The sequence below is a fragment of the Globicephala melas genome, chromosome 11 (genome assembly GCF_963455315.2).
Source record: "Globicephala melas chromosome 11, mGloMel1.2, whole genome shotgun sequence".
In the NCBI taxonomy this organism is placed as follows: Eukaryota; Metazoa; Chordata; class Mammalia; order Artiodactyla; family Delphinidae; genus Globicephala; species Globicephala melas.
The window spans coordinates 1,353,068-1,373,758 of record NC_083324.2 but is presented as its reverse complement, the minus strand read 5'-3'; the positions used below and the strand labels follow the sequence as shown (position 1 = coordinate 1,373,758).

At 48.6% G+C, this 20,691-nt stretch overlaps 1 protein-coding gene and 1 long non-coding RNA gene across 2 annotated transcripts; one reads left to right on the top strand and one right to left on the bottom strand.

Moving 5' to 3' along the window:
- Window positions 1-157: 157 nt before the first annotated feature.
- SEC61A1 (SEC61 translocon subunit alpha 1) lies at window positions 158-13,687 on the bottom strand. Its single transcript, XM_030849257.2, has 12 exons — window positions 13,529-13,687; window positions 13,291-13,358; window positions 10,762-10,827; window positions 10,596-10,674; window positions 9,510-9,641; window positions 7,714-7,823; window positions 7,284-7,437; window positions 5,710-5,870; window positions 4,311-4,508; window positions 3,909-4,100; window positions 3,441-3,517; window positions 158-2,043 (listed from the first exon to the last, which is right to left on the bottom strand). Exons 1-12 carry the CDS (start codon window positions 13,533-13,535, stop codon window positions 1,857-1,859), a joined length of 1,431 nt encoding a protein of 476 aa, XP_030705117.1. The 5' UTR covers window positions 13,536-13,687; the 3' UTR covers window positions 158-1,856.
- Window positions 13,688-13,852: 165 nt separating this feature from the next.
- On the top strand, window positions 13,853-20,470 carry LOC115848471 (uncharacterized). Its single transcript, XR_009565887.1, has 2 exons — window positions 13,853-14,002; window positions 14,559-20,470. It is a non-coding gene; the product is annotated as an uncharacterized lncRNA (long non-coding RNA).
- The last annotated feature ends 221 nt before the right edge of the window (window positions 20,471-20,691 follow it).

Sequence of the window (20,691 nt, the reverse complement as noted above, 5' to 3'; positions counted from 1 at the left end):
ACAAGGAAGCTTTCCAGGCACGTGCCTTTCTGAGGAGGGACTTCCATCAAGGGGGGCACCTGGGAACCCCGCACACCCCTGAAGGCACCCAAGGCCCCACCCTCCTCACTGGCCTTGGTAACACAGGAGAACTGAAAACCAAGAGAACACCACCAGGTGGCTTGTAAAAAGTTGGCTTTATTTGTCTCTTAGTCACCTTATCTCAGTTATGCCATTTTGGCGTCCACAGTGACAGTCCCCTGAAAGCTGGGGTCAGCCCCACCCCGCCCCCCGTGACCAGTGACTGCAGGGCAGGAGCCCGAGCCACGCAGTGGTCAGAGGCTGCAGCAGGGCTGCAGGGGCGTCAGGTCTCCGCTCGGGACTGGGTCGGACAAGGCCACGCGTGGTACGGTGGGAGCCCTGGCCTGGGGTCGATGGGCTGTGGGCCCATCTGGGCTCTGCCGCCAACTTGCCGGGTGGTGCTCGGCAAGTCTCTTCTTGTCCCTTGGTTGGCCTGTCTCCCGGGCAGCACAGCCAATGAGGTCTCAGAGCCCCTGTGGACTCAGGCGGGTGCCAAGCTGGCCACCTCGACTGGCTCTGTGCTTTGAAGGCCGCTGTGCACCGCTGCTGGTGGGGTCTGCTTTCTCCGCGGGGCAGGGAGAAGCCCTCAGGCTGCGGAGCTCACCTCTGCTGTCTCTGCAGCCAAGCGCTGCTGGTCCCCGAGAGGGGCCTCCCTAAAGGCCTTAGGGAAGGTTCTAATTCCTAAGGTCTAGGTCACCCGTTATTGCAAACAGTTTATCTTAGACATAATTGTGAGTCTTTTCATATCAAACATGGGTGAAACTTGGCAAAAAAAAAAAGCTCTCTGACCCTGATTTCACCATAGATCTAGGGCCTGGGCCCTCGTCTCTGCTGGGCAGTTTCGGTGAAAGCAGAGATCAGAGCCATCTTGTCATTTACTTCGCTTGCATTTGGTCCTAAGCACAGTAAAAATGTTCTAAAAAAATACCAGTGGAAAGTCTTCAGCCTAGAAGGTAGCGTCTGAGGCCAGCCACAGCGGAAGGGACACACCATGGAGAGCAAGTTCAGTGACAGCGGGAGGAACTGGACAGCCAGCACCTCAGGGTCCTCCGCATGATGTCCACTAGCTCGGCCAGGCTCGACTATGCAAAGCTGTGGCATCGTGGCCCGGCTCCACCACTGAAGAAAGAGACGGCACAGCCAGGTCAGCCAACAGGCACAGGCAGAAGGATGCACAGATGGGCCAGGGGTCTTCTGGAGAATTCGTGCCTTTCTTTTGGAAGAAGCTCTGTCCTAAAAAACAACTTTTAAAAGGGAAAACAATTGTGTCTTCCAGAGAAACCGTTTTAAGCCAGATGTTCCCGCCTGACTGTGAAGGGGACATGCCAGGGAGCAGCCCACACGCACCGGAAAACACATGACCTGCTCCCGGGTGCTCGCCCTCCTGCCACCTGAGACGGAGACATTTCAACAATGTTTGTGCTTCTAACCAACAAGACATTCCCTTCGAGGGGGAGCAGCTGAGACCACTGCAGTCGCCGACAGCACTGAGAGGTGCAAAGGTTAACACAAAAGTGACGTGGACACCGGGGACAGTCACTTCTGGCGGTCAGCTGGGTAAGACCTCGCTTCTACAGTTCTGTTGCCAATGCCAGAATGAAAAGCAAAATTGCAAATTGAAAAATTTCTAGCACTTTAGAAAGTGGAATGAAAGAATGGGAAATTCAAACAGGTTATTAAACCAAAGTCCTCAGGCCACAGCAGCACCCCCGAGACAGCGCCCACAGCGTGGCTTCCTTGTTCCCTTCTTGGCCATCGTGGAGCACGCCGCCTCTGCCTGGTCCAGGGGCCACGGCTCAGAACAGAAGGGCCCCCATGCTGCCGACCTCACTCTGCTCCTTGACGAAGATTTCAAAGTACTGGTAGATGATGGTAACCGCAAGCAGGATCCCGGTTCCAGACCCAATGGCACCCAGGAAGTCAGCCAGCACGGAGAGGGCCCCGATGCAAAGCCCACCGAAGGCCGCGGCCGTGGGGATGTACCTGGGGAGGGAGACGAGTCAGCCACGTGCCGCCAGCAGATCCCTCCAGCCTGGCCTCCCTCCCCCAGGCTACAGGAAGGGCCGGGCAGTTGACCTGTCTTACCTCTGAGTTAGGAACTGGACTCCTTTAGGGGTCACTCCGTGGCCCCCATAAAGTCTCGTCTACTCACACCTTAATGGTCTAGACTAAGCCTTGCTGTCCAGTAAGTGGCCACACGAGTCACATGTGGCTAGTGAAATGGGACCAGTCCAAAGCAGGTGTTGAAAACATCACACAAGATTTTGAAGACAGGAACATAAAATATCTCATTATGACTTTTCTTATGTCAATTTGAAATGAGAGTCTGAATATATTGGGTTTAAATACAATGTATTCTTAAAATTAATTTCACCTGCTTCTTTTTGCTTTCTTTTTTATTAAGAGATAACGGACATATAACATTTTGTTCATTTTAGGCGTATCTTTTTACCTTTTTAATGTGGCTACCAGAATGCTTAAAATTTCACATGCATCTTGCATTATATTTCTACTGAACAGCACTATAAATTCTCTCAGCTTCAGAGAATTCTTGAGGGAATGAACAAAATTGCCCAGCATCTCTGATAGGGATCAGAAAATGATCTGGCATTTGCCATACTGACTTGCGGTGGAGGCGAGCGAGCTATGGTCCCCAGGACAGACCTGGTCCTGATTACAAAACCTGATCCTGTAAACAGACTTCTACAGGAAACCATTCACGTTCATCCAGCAATGGTGGAAGAAATGAGTTGAAATAAGTTGGCTTAAAAGTCTAAATAAGACACTCACTACGGCTAACCCAGCTGCCCAAAAGGCAGCCCCACTGTGAGGGGAGAGGCCTGCAGGCTGCAGTGCTCTCCTCACCCCCACCTTCCCCCAGCGGGTCACCAAGTGCCGGCGGCCTCTCCTGTGTCCCCAGGTTACTGCCCCACCTGGCCCCCAGCACCTCTGCCCAGACTCGCGATGTCCGCCCTGCCCCCCCACCCTGACCGGTGGGTCTCAGCCTCCAGCACTGACCTTCCGAATACTGAGCCCTCCCTGCGCTCTCTGCCAGCCTCCCTAGGCTCACCTGAACTCGGACACCCCTGCAGAAGCCTGACGCTGCCCGCCTCCTCCTGGAGGGCCCCCGCAGGACCTGCCTGCAGGACGCTGCCCGCAGGAGGACGGCGAGGTCCCACGCGGTCAGCCGCCTCAGCAGCCGCCTCAGCAGCTGCCCCCGGGCGGCCACCTGGACACACGCTCTGTCTCCCCCTGTGTGGCTGCCTCTGAGGAGAGGTGCCGCGTGCGCTCATTTGCTCTGTCCAGCATCGATGAGCCTTATTAGCAAGCTCATTGATACTGGAAGGCCCGGGGAAATGTGTCAGCCGGCCAGCACTCACCGGTTGAGTTCGTGGACCATGGACGTCTCTCGGTGGCCCCTCATCACCATCTGCTGCTCCTTCAGCTGCTTTGCAACCTGCGTGATGCCCACCAAGGACAACGTTCAAGTTCAGACGTGGAGTTGAGGGCCAGGTAGACAGTTCACGGTGGTACCAGCCACAGACTCCCCTCCCCAGCACCCTAACAACAGTGGTGAAGGTAGCTTTAAAACTGCCACAAAGACGTCAGATGAGAAAGTCTAGTTTTAGTTTGGCTGCAGCTCTGCAGGCGAGCATGGATTCATTTACCCCGGGCTCCGTCCACGGCCACGAACGCTCTGGAACCGGCCCTAATGAGGACAAAGCGCTGCGTGCGTTCACAGGCCACCATCCCAGGAGGGGGGACAGGCCGAAAGCCCTGATGCCGCTTGCAGGAGGGAAACGTCGGTCCCCAGCTGGCCCCCCCCAGAAGCGGTCGCTCATACTCACGTCTTTGGCAGAGGAGCCCGAGACTTCAATCCACGTCTTGGAGAAGAAGGCGCAGGAGCCCAGCATGAACACTATGTACACGACGGCATGGACGGGGTCTTCCAAGACGGAGCCGAAAGACTCGGGAGGAGACAGGTAATAGCAAAGGCCGCCAACGGGATAGGCGCGTGCTGGGCCGCCAGAAGAAGTGTCCTGGGAGGATTCGCGAGAGCCTGTGAGTGCCGTTCCCCACCTCAGCAGCAGGGCAAAGACACTTCTCAGCAGGTGGGAAAGAACAGCTTTGCCCAAGTGCCCACAGTGCAGGCTTCTTACCGAAAAGAAACCTTCCCGTGAGCTTGTAATAGGCACAATTCGAAAGCATCTCTGGGCGAAACATCTGGCTTCTGAAGCCGCTGTACTTACCGACCAGGTGCCCAGCAGGCTGACCAGCAGGTTGCCACTGAAGCGGGCGGACAGCATCTGGGAGATGACGTAGAGGTTGGATACGAGGGCGGACTGCAGGATGATGGGGATGTTGGAGGTGTAGAAGAGCTTGATGGGGTAGGTGTTGTACTGGCCTCGGTAGCGGGCCGACTTGATGGGCAGGTCCACACGGAAGCCCTGAGAAGCCAGCAGAGCCAAACACCCTCACTGCCTCACTCCAGCCACGTGCCAGGCGTGCCCCCAGGGAGCTGCCCCGAGCGGCAGTGCCCAGGGCCTCACACCCCCTCCCCAGCCAGCACTGCACTTGGGGGCACACCGACAGAAGGGTCCCGACAGGCTGGCTTAAAATGCCCCTGAGCACAGCACAGTGTTTCTGTCAAAAACAAACAAAGCCCACCACGTGACAGCCACATCTACGGGGAATACGCCGGAAGTTCCGACGGGCGCTCCAGCGCCCTCCCCGTGCCCCGACCCCGTGCCCCGACCGAGGCCAGACAGGGCCTCCACACCCTCGCCTCACAGCCAGCACGGCCACCTTCAGGGTGTTCTTTGTCATTACAGAAAACCTAAGCTCTTCTACTTTCCCATGAACATAACCGCTCCCTCTGAAACCCCTGGAGACGAGAAACTGTTTCCTTTATGTACTTTTTACAATCCCCCAGTGCCTAGAACAGAGTTCAGAATATAGAAGATTTAAAATAAAATCTTAACGATCCGACCCCAAGCCCGGGAAGAGTTAGCCTGTCATTCACCAGGCGTCGGACTAACAGTCTTGGCTGAAGGAACAGATGTGTTCGGGCCTCAGCACGTGGTGGTAGAAATACCTCTTCACAAGCATTAAACTGCTTCCTCAACTGCTTTCCCTTCTTTTCTTTTCAATAAATGTCAGGATACAAAGCGGCTGATCAGAGAATACAAAGACCAATCCAACTACAGAAAAGCAACGGGCAGTTCAGGTCTCTTATTCAGAAGCAAGTTACACAGACTCACAACGTGAAAGGTAAGAGGTCTCAGGAGGATGAGGATACTGCCTAAAAGCACCTACAAACTTTGGGCAAGACAGCAGTGAGGTTTTAGGCTTTGATTACTTTTCACTTCTCTTGAGCTATAAGACCTTGAAAAAAAATCTTCTCTATTTGCTGACAGTCCCAACCCAAAGGAACATGGTTTCAGAAACGTTATATCTGCCTCAACTGTGTTAGTTCAGCCAAGTGCCCGTGATGCCATGGAACCTGCTCCTTCAAATGCCATTTCATCATTTCGGTGCGATACGATGGGTCACACTACCGCTGGGGTGTGGACGTGGGACACGCACACCAAGGCCTTCTGAACCTTAAATGCAGACGTCAAAACTCCCCAGGGTTGGATCTGAACGCACCTGGAAGTAGATGACCACAGCAAAGACAAAGATGGTGGCGATCAGATTCATGAGGTTGGGGAGATTCTGGCGGTAGAACGCCTCGCGAAGGGCTCGGACCTTGTCTGTGCGTGTGGCCAGCAGGTGGAACAGTGCAATGATGGCGCCCTCAAACTCCATTCCTGTTACAGGAGAAGGTAAAGGAACAAGCAACTCAATTTGGCTCTAAGCTTCCTAGTGGCCAAAACCGAGAGGAGATGGAATTAGTTCTGTGACTCACAGTGCCTGCTCCTATAACCACAGGGACACAGTGAGGGCTCTCAGCCCTCGTTTGTTTCTTCTGTAGAGATTTCAACCTGCAGAAATAGGCTATTCTGCCTCTTTGAATTAACCGATCTTATTTTTTTGGCTTGTGAGTCAATGGCCACCAGACGTGTGGAACAATCAACTGCAAAGTCCTAAGAGCAGGGTCTGCTCACCTCCAGCCGAAGGGGTCCTGCCTGAGGAGGGGCTCAGAGCTGCCTAACCCACGTCCCTGGGGACTCCCGGGCAGCACAGCCCCCCAGCTCTGGGGTGTTGGCTGCCCGGACAAGGCGGGCTTGGGCTCTCTGCTCCTCACGTCGACGGCCAAGCAGGAAGGACAACACATGCGCCTACCACACAGCCGATCTCTAGTGGAGTTCACGCCCTACCACAAGAGGGTGCCCAGGGATGCAGGCCAGCAACAGAGCCAGGAAAACACGGCCAGGAAGCAGAGCGAGCTCGACAGAGGCCCAAGGAAAAGAGCAAGAATGGCCTTCTTTGGTCTGGGGACCTATTTTTAGTCTCACTAACGAGATTATGTGGTCTCTGCAGGTCAGGGCCTCTGTTTCCAGCATTCACTTCAAAGAAAAATCAAATGTGCGTGAATATTTCTCATGGGACTCTTTTGAGTGAATAACATATTTAGTTATGTTATATTTAGTAAGTCATACGTCCCTGAATGTTTAGAACTTTTCATTAAAAACATCCTCTGTAACAAGATTTCCTTGGCACTCTTTGTGGGCATTAAGATAGAATACGCACATTCGCCAAGCATCTACTGTGAGCCAGGCATCACACAATTTCATGTTATTTCTCATTGAATCCTGGCAACCAAGGGCACAGTCAGCATCTGAACCCGGCTCATGAGCACCAAAGTTCCTGCCTCTTTTACAAATTTGCCCTTTACATGACCAAGTGTTTTGGTTCAGTGATTTCATTTTTAGAAACTTATTCGAGAGCAACTGTGAAAACATGTAAAGATGAACATATGAGGATGTTCACCATCTCACTGCTGTAATAACAGCAAAGGCTGGAAACAACCTAGACGTCCACCAGAGGAAGGCGTGTTGAAAGAACCTGCTTCATCTTTGCAGTGAAATCCACGCTGAGCTCAGAAAAGTGAGGCAGGATAACGTACTCTGGCAGGGCGAACGTCTACGACATACTCTTAAGGTGAAAAATGCAAGTTACATACCATCATGAGCATAAACCTGTGTTTTAAAACACTTTACAGATGCACGGAGAAAAATCAGAAGAGATGTACCGATAGGACCCTGTCCCCAGGGTCTCACCTCGGCCGGTGTTGACAGTGGTGGGGCTGAACGCCTTCCACACGATGGTCTCGCAGATGTTTGTGGCAATGAAGAGGGAGATCCCAGAGCCCAGGCCGTACCCCTTTTGCAGAAGTTCATCCAAAAGCAGGACAATTAGGCCAGCAACAAAGAGCTGTGAATGTTAAAAAACAGAGGTAAGGAAACGCAGAGACGCACTGCTGCTCCCCACGGCGTGGTGCTGTCCCTCCCCAGGAACTGGCTTCTCTGCTGAGGGCCCTGAAGGCTGAGGGGACACTGGCTGGTGGAGGCTCCTCTGTGAATTCAGAAGGGCAAACACAGGGCTCGGGCTTCTTCTCAGAAAGAGTTCCTGTTACGCTCGATTCAGATCTGTTGTTTGGCAAGTGTGGGTGTGAGGGCGCCTCAGAAGGGGGTGCTGGCCTAACCTTACCTGTATGGTGATCAACAGGCAGATCCCAGCACCCATTTCAGAAGGGTCTCCGTACATCCCTGTCATCACATACACGATGGACTGGCCGATGGTAATGATCATGCCAAACACTAGAAATGAGAAGAAAACTGTTCTCAGGCTGGGCCACCACACGGTCGTAGCGGAAACACTTCCCAGGCACCAGCTCCGTGCCGGGCACTGGGAGAACAAAGGTGAAGACGACTGACCCTGCCTCCAAGGGGCTCGTCCAGGAGACACTCAACCACCGCACGGTCAGAGTGACAATAATACACAATAACTGAAAGGTGTGCAAGAAAAGCGCGTGAGCTCTTTAATTCCACCTCCTCCTAAATTCACTTCCCTTCGGTGATGGGAGGAGGGAAAGAGTTGAAGCATGACAGACCTGCTTCTTATGACAGCTGCTGAAGACAACACTCAGAGGCACCCCAACCTGCAGCCCCCATGCTCAGGTCATCAGGTAGCTCGGGTTCTGGGAGAACCACTTGCCCAGGCCACCTGACAGGCTTGTGCTTCAGGTCTGAGTCCAGGGCACAGAACACTAGCTGGGATAAAGTAATCCCTTCCCAGTTTGTTTAACGTGTTAATTAAGGAAAGAACTCACAGTGCCACCAAATCACTTAGCCCACTTCTCCTGCCACAAAGCTCTCCTACGGGACATTCTCTTTTTAGTAGATGGTCTTGTATCCTGTATCATTCACTGCACTTCATTGTGATGCACAATGGAATCGACTCATGTTTACCGAGTCCACGATGCTAGATGGATCTCTTAGTATGGGACTGGGCTTCCATTTCGGCTTTTCTGCTTAGTTTGCCAAAAAAATAAAATTTTACTCCAAAGTGCCTGTCAAATATAGTCCCTATTTGGCTTCTTAAGAAGTGCTCAATAAGACTGAATTCTTAAGGCAGAAAAAACAGCAGAGAAAAGCTAAAAAAATTGTCCAAGACCAAAGAGGAAACAGCTGATTTTTACTTCTGACAAATAACACATATATATATTTAAAAATCCTGATTTGTGTCTGAAACTGACAAGTTTAAATTAGATTACTCTTCCTTACTCAACTCTTTAACCTACTAACTTAAGATGTGTAAAACATGCTGGTATGGAAGAAAATATGACTGGGTAGGAAACTGCAAGTATCACTTCCTAATTAATATGCGTCAGTTCACAGTCAGGCTGAACTTGGTGAATTCTGATGACTGGTCATTGTTACCAGTGCCGCTTATTATTTACTACTGTGCAAGTACCATTATTATCCCCATTTTTATAGATGAAGAAACTGGGACATAAGAACTGTCATCTAACATTGCCCCAAAGTCACAGAGCTGGTAATTGGCAGAGCTAAGTTGAGAGGACCATCCTTCCCCTAAGGTGAATCCTTTTAAACTCCCAGAAAAAAGAAATACAACCCTTGCCAGGTAACTACTACATGCCAGGCACTCAATGATGTTTTACACACATTATTCAAATGAATTCTTCCAACAGCTCTGAAGGAGACATTATCTCCTTCTAAGTGCTAAGGAAACTGTGGCGGTGGAAGGCGACCTCCCTGGACCACGCAGCCTCGGGGCACGACACCTGTCCCCTGCCTTGTCCAGCGGCCCCAAATGCTCTCTGGCTAACACAGGCCACAGAGCCAGGCCAGGCAGGGCTGGCGGGCCACGGAGGTTACAACCCCCTCCCCCGAAAACCAAAAGGACTTCTGATGCCCCAAACTTTGCAGCAAATTCAAATTCTCAACTACAGACATCTGAACATCATTCAAAATCTCACTTACACTTTTGGGCTCCGTTGAAGAGGGCTCGGTCTTTTGGGGTATCACCAACTTCAATTATTTTGGCGCCAGCCAAGAGCTGCATGATGAGGCCGGAGGTGACAATGGGAGAGATACCCAGCTCCATCAATGTGCCTTAAGGAAAGGGGGAGGCAAAGTACAACCGAAGTTAGCATGGAGAAGCAAGACATTATTAAGAAAATGAATGAGCGAAACTGGACCGTGTGCCCCTGATACAAACCCAGTGTTTCAGTTTGCCAGCAGTATTTAATCCAGAGAATAACCCCCCAATATCAGCAATCAGAGGGTAATTCAATTCATTCTGTTCAGTCTGCCCGGTAACATCTTATTCTGTTTAGGGAATCACATGGCATTTAAACTGATCGCTGCATTTAAATTCGCCGTAAACAGATTCATGCTGTTGTACAGAGATAAGAAAGGTTCGTCTCTTCATCAGTTAATAAAAAAGGATAACACTCAAATAATTTCCAGAGTCTGGAAAGGAGGCCAGTACAATTCTATCTAGTTGTGAATAAACCTCTATTTCCATTATGCTAAAATGGGCTATACTTCCAACTGATTTGGAACTTAATTTGAAACGTATTTTAAAAATGAGTTAATCAAAAGCAGTTATCAGCATAAGCATTCAAAATCCCGCCTCACCCCAAGGAGGTAACTGGTTGGAGTATACAATACACTGTTATATATTTATTTTTTTTGCACATGTATATGTAACCTGTAGATATGGAAAAGACGCAGCTGAGAAACAAATTACATATTCTAAAGAACATTATCAAAACAGGAGACAGGTAGAAATGTCATCATTTCAGCTGTTTAAAAAGCATTCTGGTTTTTCCATGTTTTAAGAAATTCTCTATGATGTAGACTTATCTTGCTGTTACAGGTTTTGTACTGCATTCAGAGCAATTCTGAATAGGACGACGTGCCTGGGTGCTGAAGCTGGCTTTTACTAAGGCTGTGTTTCAGCACAGCACGCTCTGAACCCTTTGTAAAGCCAAGGCCTGTACTTTAACTGAAGGAGGCCAGTGAAGCCCACACCGTACAGGGGATGCAGAGGGCCAGTCCTACCTCTGTTAGAGGCGAGGATCACTCTCATCCAATAGAAAGGGTCGGCTGAGTCTGAAGACATGATTCCAAACAGAGGGATCTGGAAACAAGCAGAGAGCAGCCTGCACACTTGTCTCCGGCCCCTCACACCCCCACCCCGACACTGGAACACCAAACGCACGCTCACCTGGCAGCACACCAAGAAGATGAAGAGGGTGATGGCGGTCCATAACACTTTCTCCTTAAACTGAATCTACAGAAAAACAGAGCCAATTAAGGCAACAAGTTATCTTCATAAGTAAATTAACAGAAACAGCCTCTGATCAGACCCCTTTCTCTGCTCACCAGAGGAGCCCTCAACACTCCAAACCACGCACCAAGCGTAAGTACATGTATTGCGTGCTTTCTACGCACAAGGCACAGATGCAGAGACCTTCATGTGCATCATCTCATTTAATCCTCACACCACGGAACATTATCTTATTATTTTCCAACAAGAAAACTGAATCTTAGAAAAGCTAAGTAATTTGTCCCAAATCCCACAGCTGTAATGGGTTTGACTCCAAAGCCTGTGCTCTTAACCATCAGCATGAACAGTTTAGGATCAGACCCAAGATCAAAGAATGTTGCAATAGAAAGGGATTCCCAAATCACACCCCCCTTTATAACACATGAGCAATGACTTCTCATTTGAAAAGGTTTTGTACCTGACAAAGTCTTGTTATTCTGGAGTCAACTAATTTGCAATCTGTGATTGTTTCTTTGTGTATTCTCCATGGATTTAGGGTAAAAGAATGTAATAAACACTAGAAGAGTGAAAGAGAGCTGCGTGTTCAACCTACTCACTAACTACTAGTAGCATCTGTTTAACTTTAGGATAGGTGACTATTCAGAGTCATCTTATGATGACCAATGAGCATCATTAGGGAAGTTGAGACCACCTGCCCAAGGCTCCTCTGCTCTAAAACCTAAGTGTCTTCACTAGCACCTGCTGCCTGCACAGCAAGAATAGCTTTAAAGGGCTTAAAAAACCACACAGCAATTATTGTGTGGACTAAGGATCTTAACATGGAAATACCTTGTGAGCGACGGTACTAAATGGACAAAATCGTGTTCTTAAAAAACACTCTTTTAAGCTGCAATCTGAATGAGCATGGAGTTGAAGTCCTGGCTCTCTGGTCAGCATGGGGCCGCAGTGCCTCCGTGCTGACCACTGTAGACAGGCCTCAACAAGACAAGCACACAAAGGCGCAGATACTCCACGCGAAGTTGGAGTGAATTCACAGAACTCGTCCTCTGGTCATCTGATCCCACCAAGAAATCAGGAGGCCAAGGAGGGCAACACCACGTCAGGCTGACCAGTAACACAACAAACTTGTATGGAAATGACTCTTTATAGAAAAGAGTGGACAATTTTTACAAGACTCCTCATTTTTAAATAACCAAGTCTCCTCTCCCGGATGCAGCCAAATTCAACAGCAAAACATCCAAAACTGTTTATCCAAGTCTTGTCACTCTACCTCTTACCAGCCCGCCATCCACCCCCATCTCCTAGGCCAGTCCCATAGTTCACTCTCGACGGCAGAAGCCCCTCCACCGCTCTCACCCCCTACCCTACCCCAAAGCACTTTTCTAATCTGTCCGGCGCCTGGGGCTCCCACTGCTCCCCACCCATCCTTTCCAGTCTATCAACAGTGAAGCACATCTAACACCCCCCGCCCCACCTCAACTGGTTTTCTCTGCCTTAGCGCACACTCTATTTCTTACCCTAGAATTCCTTTCCCTTCCTTCAAGGACACTTCTATTCCTCCTTCAAGGCCGCCATCAGACATCATGTCTTCCAGGGTTAATCCCTTCTGGAGCCACTGCTGTACCCTGCACATACTGCCACTGCTTCATGCACCACACTCAGTTACAAGGCCAAGGTCACACAGCTATCAAGAGGCTGTGTGAAGGGTGGGTGGGTCCCAGGCGCGCCTGCCTCCAGAGCCCCGCCATTTCTACCACACTGAGGGCACACACACACACAACTTTGCATATTAGCCCGTCAAAGGCAGCACGTATGTGGGGCAGATGCAAAGAACGTGAGGACAGAAACGTATTCCTATTAATTCTCTGTAAGAACCCAATGAAACTTTTCTTCACGGTTTCATAGACTGACTTACACTGGCAACACTGTCTCGGCCTGAAACTGTGCAGCAGCAGAAATTCTGATAAAGATTCAACACAGCTCTACATCTCTACCTTTCCATGTTTTAATGCACCTGCTGTAAAAGCAGGGGTCACAAAATGCCCTTTTTCTCAGCAAGGTGACGGCCCACGGAAAAGGCACAAACTCGACCGTACAGAGTAAAGTGACTGCTCTTAGCTCCTGGTAGCAGCTGGATCCAAAAAGCATCTCCTAGAAGAAGGACCCGCCCACGATCAGCTTCTGCGGGAGCTGCAGCGGGAAGGGGGGCGCCCAACCTGAGTACCTGAGGCTCTCGAGGCGTTACTCACTCAGGCCGGGATCCACCTCGGGACAGAGCAAACCCGAGGCTCTGCCCGCCCGAGTAACTTCCACGGAGGATGCTCCAATCGAAGCTCGGCGGCTCGGTGGAGGCTCCCACCAAGCAGGCCACCCGGACCACTCTCGGGGGAAGGAAGCGTCCACTCGGCGTGTTGGGGCCACTTTAACGGGGTGCAGGCAGTTTCCCCAATCCTTCCCCGGACTCACCTTCCGCTCCGGCTTCTGAATTTCGGGCAGGATGACACAGAAGGGCTTGATGACTTCCAGAAACTTGACTTTGGGGGGAAGAAACAAGAGTAAAGTTAGGGCTGGAGGACGCCGCGCCGCCCCGGGAAGCCGTCCGCGGGGCCAGGTGGGGCAGGGGCGCGGGCCGGGTGGGCTTCACGGCCGGAGGAGCGAGGTCCCGCCCGCGCCGGCCGCGTCTGGGCTGCCCCGAGGGACTCACTCGCCATGGCGGCGGCTGCTCGGCTCCGGGTCGGGCTCCAGCTCCGGCTCCGCTACGCTCCGACCGCGGCTCCGAGGCCGCCTGTCCCGCTCTGGAGCGCCGCGCCTCGCCGAGAGACACGTCAGTGCTAGCGCCCCGGCGGCCGCTTCCGCTTCCGCTTCCTGCCACGCGCTTCAGCCGCGCGCGCCGCCCACGCCTAGACCACAACTCCCGGCCTGCAGCGGGGCCGCGCGGCCTGTCGGAGGGAGGGCCGGAGAAGCGGGGCGGGGCGGGGCGGGAGGGGCGCGGGGCACGCCGGGACGGGGTTATGCGCCTGCGCAGACTGAGCCGCGAGAGCAGGGCGGGGAAGCTGAGTGGGATGCAGGCTTCACCCAGTTCCTTTCACGGCACCGGTAACTTGTTGCGCAGGTGTAGACACTGAGCGCCTTGGGGCCGGCCTGTCCCGGCGCCACCTCGGTGCCTGGAGCCCAGCAGGTGCGCGGCGCGGGGCCGACGGACACCCCTTTGTGGGGTCCTTGAGCGAACCTGGGGCCGGTCGGGGCGCTGGCACCGCTGACAGGGGGAGGGGATGAGGTCGTGGTCAGGAGGCCCGGGGAGTCCAGGGAGGCCTCCCGGAGGAGACGTCCCGGGGGAGGAACTGTTGCGAGCACGGCAGGCGCTGTGCCTGCCCGAGATCTCTGGCGAGAGGATTCCTGCTTGGCTGGAGCCGGGGCTGTGTGAAGGGGAGGGATAAGACTTAACGTTCTTGGGGCCGGTGGGTGGGGCGAGGGGTGCCAGACGGGGCTTTTGAAGTTTATTTCCGAGGCACGTGTGATCACGGGTGGCACGTGATAGGTAATCTAAGGGAAGAGACCTCGTGCTGTCAGCATCTAGAGGAGGTGGGCGCCGCTGCCTGGGGTTAGGGGAGGTTCCTGGATCGCAGTCTGGAGCTGTACCAGTCGGAGTTGGAGATGCCCATGTGGCCAGATGCTTTGTGCAGTATTAATTTAGGGATTGCTGTTTCTGTTTTTCCTTTCCCTTCCATTTCCAGCAGGTAGCCAGGATTTGTAAATCTTTGCCTCAGGATTTTTTCTAAGACGGGAAGTCCTTTTGTTCAAACCTAACCTATGGGTGGAAAATTCAAATGACTGCAGGAGGCGGGCAGGAACTTCAGTGAAGTGACCCAGGTGTGGCATCGCTGGATATGCATTCCTCACATAAAAAGAAAGTAAGCACGACTACTGTCACAGGGCTGCTTCTGAGATGCAGCCCCATCTTGCCATCCAGGACCCGTTCTTAATCTCTTCTGGAGCTTTGACCAGAAGCTGAAACTGGCAGCCCTTGGACTCAATTCAGCAGGTAGATCAGAGCTGTTTAGCCCATATGCACCCTGCACGATACTGATGGTGAAAATATTGAAATGCTTCATGGTAAATAGTATCATAGTAACTGTACAGTCACAATTAGCTAATGTAAATTCTCATATAAACTCGGGTTTGTACTGACAGTCTCAGGACGTTAGTACCATAGAAAAAGGGCCTTCTGTTGTAGCCACATCTGAGGAACATCTTGTGTCACTGAAGCGACGGTGGCTAAGTTGCATGTGTTAACAAAACAAATTGCTTTAGGAGAATCACTAAAAATAACTTTGTTAGCATAGTGTAATTCTTTTGAATTACAGTAGCAGGCGTGCAGTGTATTTATACTTATACACTTAAGATTTGATTATAAATATTAAGAACAAATACTAAAGTGAAGAGGCAACAAAATCTGGATAAATTTTTAATAGTTTCATATATAATAAATGTGAGTCTTGTTAATCTGCAAAACAAAGAAGGAATTACAGCAGTAGTGAGTCCCAGCCTGGAACTTGTTTTGATACTGTGCAAGAATCTGCACAAAATAAAACTTGTATTAAATACATTTTATTACATAAAATCTGTATTTCTGGAGTGAAAAATGACGATTTTTTTCAACCAGGAATTTGTGTTAGTGCTAATGACAAATTTTTGGCTGCAAATAGTGCTCAAAAGTTATGTGTTAAAAGATGAAAGTGCTGGGCTTCCCTGGTGGCGCAGTGGTTGAGAGTCCGCCTGCCGATGCAGGGGACACGGGTTCGTGCCCCAGTCCGGGAGGATCCCACATGCCGCGGAGCGGCTGGGCCCGTGAGCCATGGCCGCTGAGCCTGCACGTCCGGAGCCTGTGCTCCGCAGCGGGAGAGGCCACAACAGTGAGAGGCCCGCGTACCGCAAAAAAAAAAAAAAAAAAAAAGAGCGAAGTGCTAAACATGTATATTTCATCAGGATGCTGTTAAAACGTATGGTTCAAGTGAAAAAAAAATTTGTGGTCATTAATGAGGAAGAAATATAAAATATAATCAGTTTCATATATTAAACATTTGGAAACTTAAAACTCCCAAAATGTCATCATAGTGAGGATAAAGCAGTCAAAAAGATACAGAGGAACTGTCGAAATTTTTAGCACTGTATAATTGAGCATTTCCATAAAAATATTTAATAGAACTTCTAAAGGAATTGTATTGATATGGGGGTGGGTACTATGGACTAACTTGTTACAAAACAGATGTATCTAATGAGAAAACTTTTTGGAAAACAAAGCAGTGCATTTTAAATCATCTTCAAGGAAGTTTCATTTGCTTCACATAAAAGTGTTTTAATAGTTTGCTTAAAATACAAATTTCAGTATTTTGAAGATAATGGTTTTTGTTGATCTTATGACACTGGGAGCTGCATTTAATACAGTGTATTGAGCTTTGTTGGTGGGAAATATATATATATACAATGGAAAGATACTTTTGTAAAAATATCATTGCAATATTTTACAACTTTGAAAAGGTCATCGGATTTTGTACAAAAAGTGCCAGTGTAATAATGGTAGGAAGAGTCTGGAGTTTCAGCCAAAAGTTTAGAAAAAAATTTGGATATTTTAATTTGTCACTAAGTGATCAAATTTAATTTTGGATAAAGCAATACAAGATTTAAGTTAAGTAATTCTCATGTTTTTCTCAATAAATTGTATTTCTTACCATGCATCAAATAAATATTAGGAAGAACTGCAAATTAAGTACTGGAAATTGCACCTTGATGGACAGCTTGAAGTGCGAGAGCAGCAGAAGCAGTTTGGAAATCAGGAAGTTCTGTGTGTTCACTGTGATAGAAGCTGAAGTGCAGAGTTAGCCATCGAAGAATATAACTTTAAGAGTGTTTGTTGGCTTTAATAAAAGATGTTTTAATGGAAATATCAATATTTTAGCTTTATGAGGAAAATGTCATAATTATTAGAGCTGACATTATTTCAGTGGACTCTTGAATGATTGAACATTATCTGTAACGTAATGTTCAATCGTAATGTAATGATTGAACAATACTTGTAAATTACTGTAGTCTGGTTAGGCTTCTATAACAGAACACCACAGACTGGGTGACTTCCAAACAACAGAAATTTATTTCTCATAGTTCTGGAGGCTGGGAGGTCAGGGCGCCAGCACGCCTGGGTTGTGGTGAGAGCCCTCTTGTACGTTGCAGACTGCCGACCCCTTGTGGCAGACTGCTGCAGAGCAGAGGAAGCAAGCTCTCTTGGGACTCTTACAAGGGCTCTAAATCCTCATGACTTCCACTCTTATAACCTCATCTAACCCTAATTACCTCCCAAAGGCCCTACCTCCTAAAATCATCACATTGTGGGGGTAGGGGGGTAAGGCTTTATAACGTGAATTTTGGAGAGACACAACATTTGTTTATGTTTGCATAACATAAACAAGTAAAGGAAACTTTGAAACGGAAGATACAGATATGAAAAGAAAATAGGTACACTGAAACAAAATGAAGTATCAATTCCAAGAGAAAAACTATTGGATTGTCTAATCAATAATACAAAAAGGGTTTTGATGGAAAAATGAATGAACTTTTCAATTGAATCCTGAGATTTGGCTAACTGGTTTGTGAAGCTCCATGGATTGAGGTTGAATACAGTAGCAAATTCAAGAAGTGATTTTTGTGACTTAGTTATAATAGAAATATTGAATATATAAAAGTCTCAGACTGTTTGACTTGCCTGGAGGTTCTCTGGAAGACCCCACTTGCAAAGCTGTCTTTATTTGACCTGACTTGGAGCTCAGAGTTCATCCAGTGCAAAAAGTCTTCTCCCCAGGGCATTTCTCAAAAACATGTAGAGGCAGTTGTTTAACTTCACAGCTGCCTGAGGCAGTGAATAATGCTTAGGACAAACAACAGGCTAGCCAAAAAGCTGAAAGGGAAAAACTGGGGAATGGGCATCCAGGGCAGCTTTGAGAAGCCCCAAAACATCCTGCTCTTCTAGAAGGCCACACGCACAGGTAGAGGAGTCACGTGCCTAAGGCTGTGACATGCTCGGGAAAGCCCTGGGAAGGCCCTGAGCTCTCATTGGGCCAACCTCCAGGCTCCCCACGGCAGGAAGTGAAGGCTTAGGTAGAGTTGTCCAGTGCTGGGCCCCTCAGCACACACTGGGAGACTTGCTGGGCCCAGAGGCTTAGGAAATGCCTGTCTAATCACTATCTGACCACTAAGCTATCTCTGCAGAGACTTCAGTGGTCACATGTGCCTTTACAGAATCAGTTCAGATAAATCATGAAACGAACAGCAACAAAAATATAAAGGAAACCTTGGGGAGGGGAGAGAATCTGATTTCCAGAGTTGTTACATTATATTGCTTAGAATACCCAGTTTTCAACAAAATATTTTGAAACATGCAAAAAAAGAAAAAGAAAAGAGAATATGGTCCATACACAGGAAACAAAAGCAATCCATAGAAACTGTTCCTAAGGATGTGCAGACGTTGGACTTACTAGACAGAGACTTTAAGTCAGCTGTTTTAATTAAGCACAGAGTTAAAGTAAAGCATGTCTAGAGAATTAAAGTGTGAGAACACTGTCTCACCAAATAGAGAATATCAATAAAGATAAATTAATAAACAGGAATTTGGGAGTAAAAAAATATAATGAGTGGAAAATTCACTAGAGGGCTCAACAGCAGATTTCACTAGGCAGGGGAAAGAATCAGACCTTCAGGATCAATTGAGTTTACCTAGAGGAAAAGAAAAGAGCGAACAACGCAAAGCAAACAGGAAGTATATGACAATTGCTAGTATTGGTGAGCATGAGACCTACAAAAGGGGCTCAGTTTGGTGCAGTAGATAGTCTTTCTTGAAGGGGATCATGAGGTGTATTTTATATACACTTAGATTCCCATTATTCCAATAATAACAACAAAGTGTGTTATTGGTCATGGGCTAAACTCTGGACTCTAGAACATTCTGCTGGGATGTCTATTATTGGTAGCAGTTATATTGCAAACAGTCCTTCGAGTTGTGTGCAGTTACCTTCTTTGTCCTCTCTGTAAGACCTTCATTCCTTCCTAAGAAACCACATTTAAAGTCCAAATGGGTTCAATCTGATTTATATAAAAGCAAATCATTACTAACAGATTACTCACTGCACTTTACTGTAATCTAGTCAAGTACATAATTTTGTTTTTTACAACATGACAGTTAAATCCTGTTGGTCTAGAAATATACTTACTAGAAAATATTCTTCCATGTTGAGGGAGAGATGAAGTGTTTCTTCAGGAGTGACCTATACTTCCAAATCTCTTTTGATGAACCCGGGGCCAACTTGTATGCGTCTTCTCGGGGTTCAGCTTGGATGGACAAAGAAGCTAGATGGCGGACATGACCAACAGAACAGTCAATGAACATCGACTAAGACAGCAGTTAAAAACAGTATCACCGGTAGGGATTGAGGGTAGCAGTTAAGGTGGCAGATTCAGGCCCAGTTCGCAATTAAGCTCATGAAATGCAAGATTTGGTGGAGCAGTTGAACTGCAGGACGGATGGAGATGCTGCTGGGCCTTGGGACACCTAGAACCAGAGGCCAAGAGCCACTGTTCCTCACCATTGCATGTTTCTGCTCATAAAGTTCATCCTTTCCTATTGCATTGTCTTCCTTCATAAAGCAGGAAAAATGGATGTCCATAACTTAGGAGTTTCAGGTCTTCCTGTGGGGCTCACAAGTGCAAATGCTTTCTGGGGTCAGGGGAGTACCATAATTGAGTGAAGGAAGCTGGGTATGCAGTGCGGGGTGGGGGGCCCCATGGCAAACTGAATCCCAAATTCAGCCTTTGGATTTTTCCAAAGAGGCCTGGCATCTGTGTTCAGGTTTCCAGCCTGCATCTCCTCAAGACAGCCCCGCCTAGGAGAGCGGGAGTGCACCCGAAAGCCTGCGCCAGCTCCTGGTCTTGAAGTGTCTTCTCAGCCACAGTGGCCGCTGGGCGCAGAGCAAGGCCGGAAGGCGTCAGGTGTAGCCAGGCTTTAGGTCTCACCAGCAAGGAGGCAGAAGAGGGCGCAGCGATGTTTTCTCGCTGGTAGGAAGATGGGGGCGATTCCCTTCTTCTGTTTAGAAAATAACTCAGGGCATTAAAGAACATTAGAAGGTACGTAAACGTACAGACAAGTGCTGTAAAAGCTCCATAATCTCCCATCTGGAGAGAGTGTTGGTCGGTTTCCTTTGTCTTTCGTTCCTTACCTACTTTTAATATAACCGTGACCATGTATCATTTTGTATATTGCTTTTATATCAAATCATTTTTGATTTTGAAATATTTTAATATTTAAATAAGTATTCTAGGTATTATTAGGTATTGTTTTCCTACTGTCTAACATTTTTTTCCCTAAACCTCATTCTAATATATTCATGGGAGGTACATCCAGGGAGGCACCACGGTGTTCTGTAACGATTTCCCTGAAGTTAGGGGTTTAGATTGTTTACTGTTTTTTTCCTATTATAAATCACACTGGGATGAATATCTTCATGACCAAAATGCTGCCTACATATCCTGTTATTTACTCGGGATAGAATTCCAAAAGTGCGAATTTCCGGGTGGGTCCAAAGCAATAAACATTTTTAAAGTTCTTGGTGTGTACTGCCGTGTTTCTGAAGATGGACTGTATCTATTTTGACTCACAGTGTTTGGCAAATGATATTTTAAACCTGAAAGGCCCACGTTCTCAGGTGGGTTGAAAGAGGGCTGTGTGCAGGCATCTTTGGATCCAGGCTGACTTGGCCTGCAGGAACAGCTGCTGGACCTTCTAGAATGTTCCCACCCTTCCCCGCAGCCGCCTCCTTGTGCCTG

What these genes read in the sequence shown, in the direction of transcription:
- SEC61A1 (XM_030849257.2), bottom strand. An exon ending in TCTTCTTGGTGTGCTGCCAG is followed by an intron (nt 10,675 to 10,761) that starts GTGAGCGTGCGT and finishes GCTTGTTTCCAG; the next exon opens with ATCCCTCTGTTTGGAATCAT. An exon ending in CACTGTCAACACCGGCCGAG is followed by an intron (nt 5,871 to 7,283) that starts GTGAGACCCTGG and finishes CTCCTGTAACAG; the next exon opens with GAATGGAGTTTGAGGGCGCC.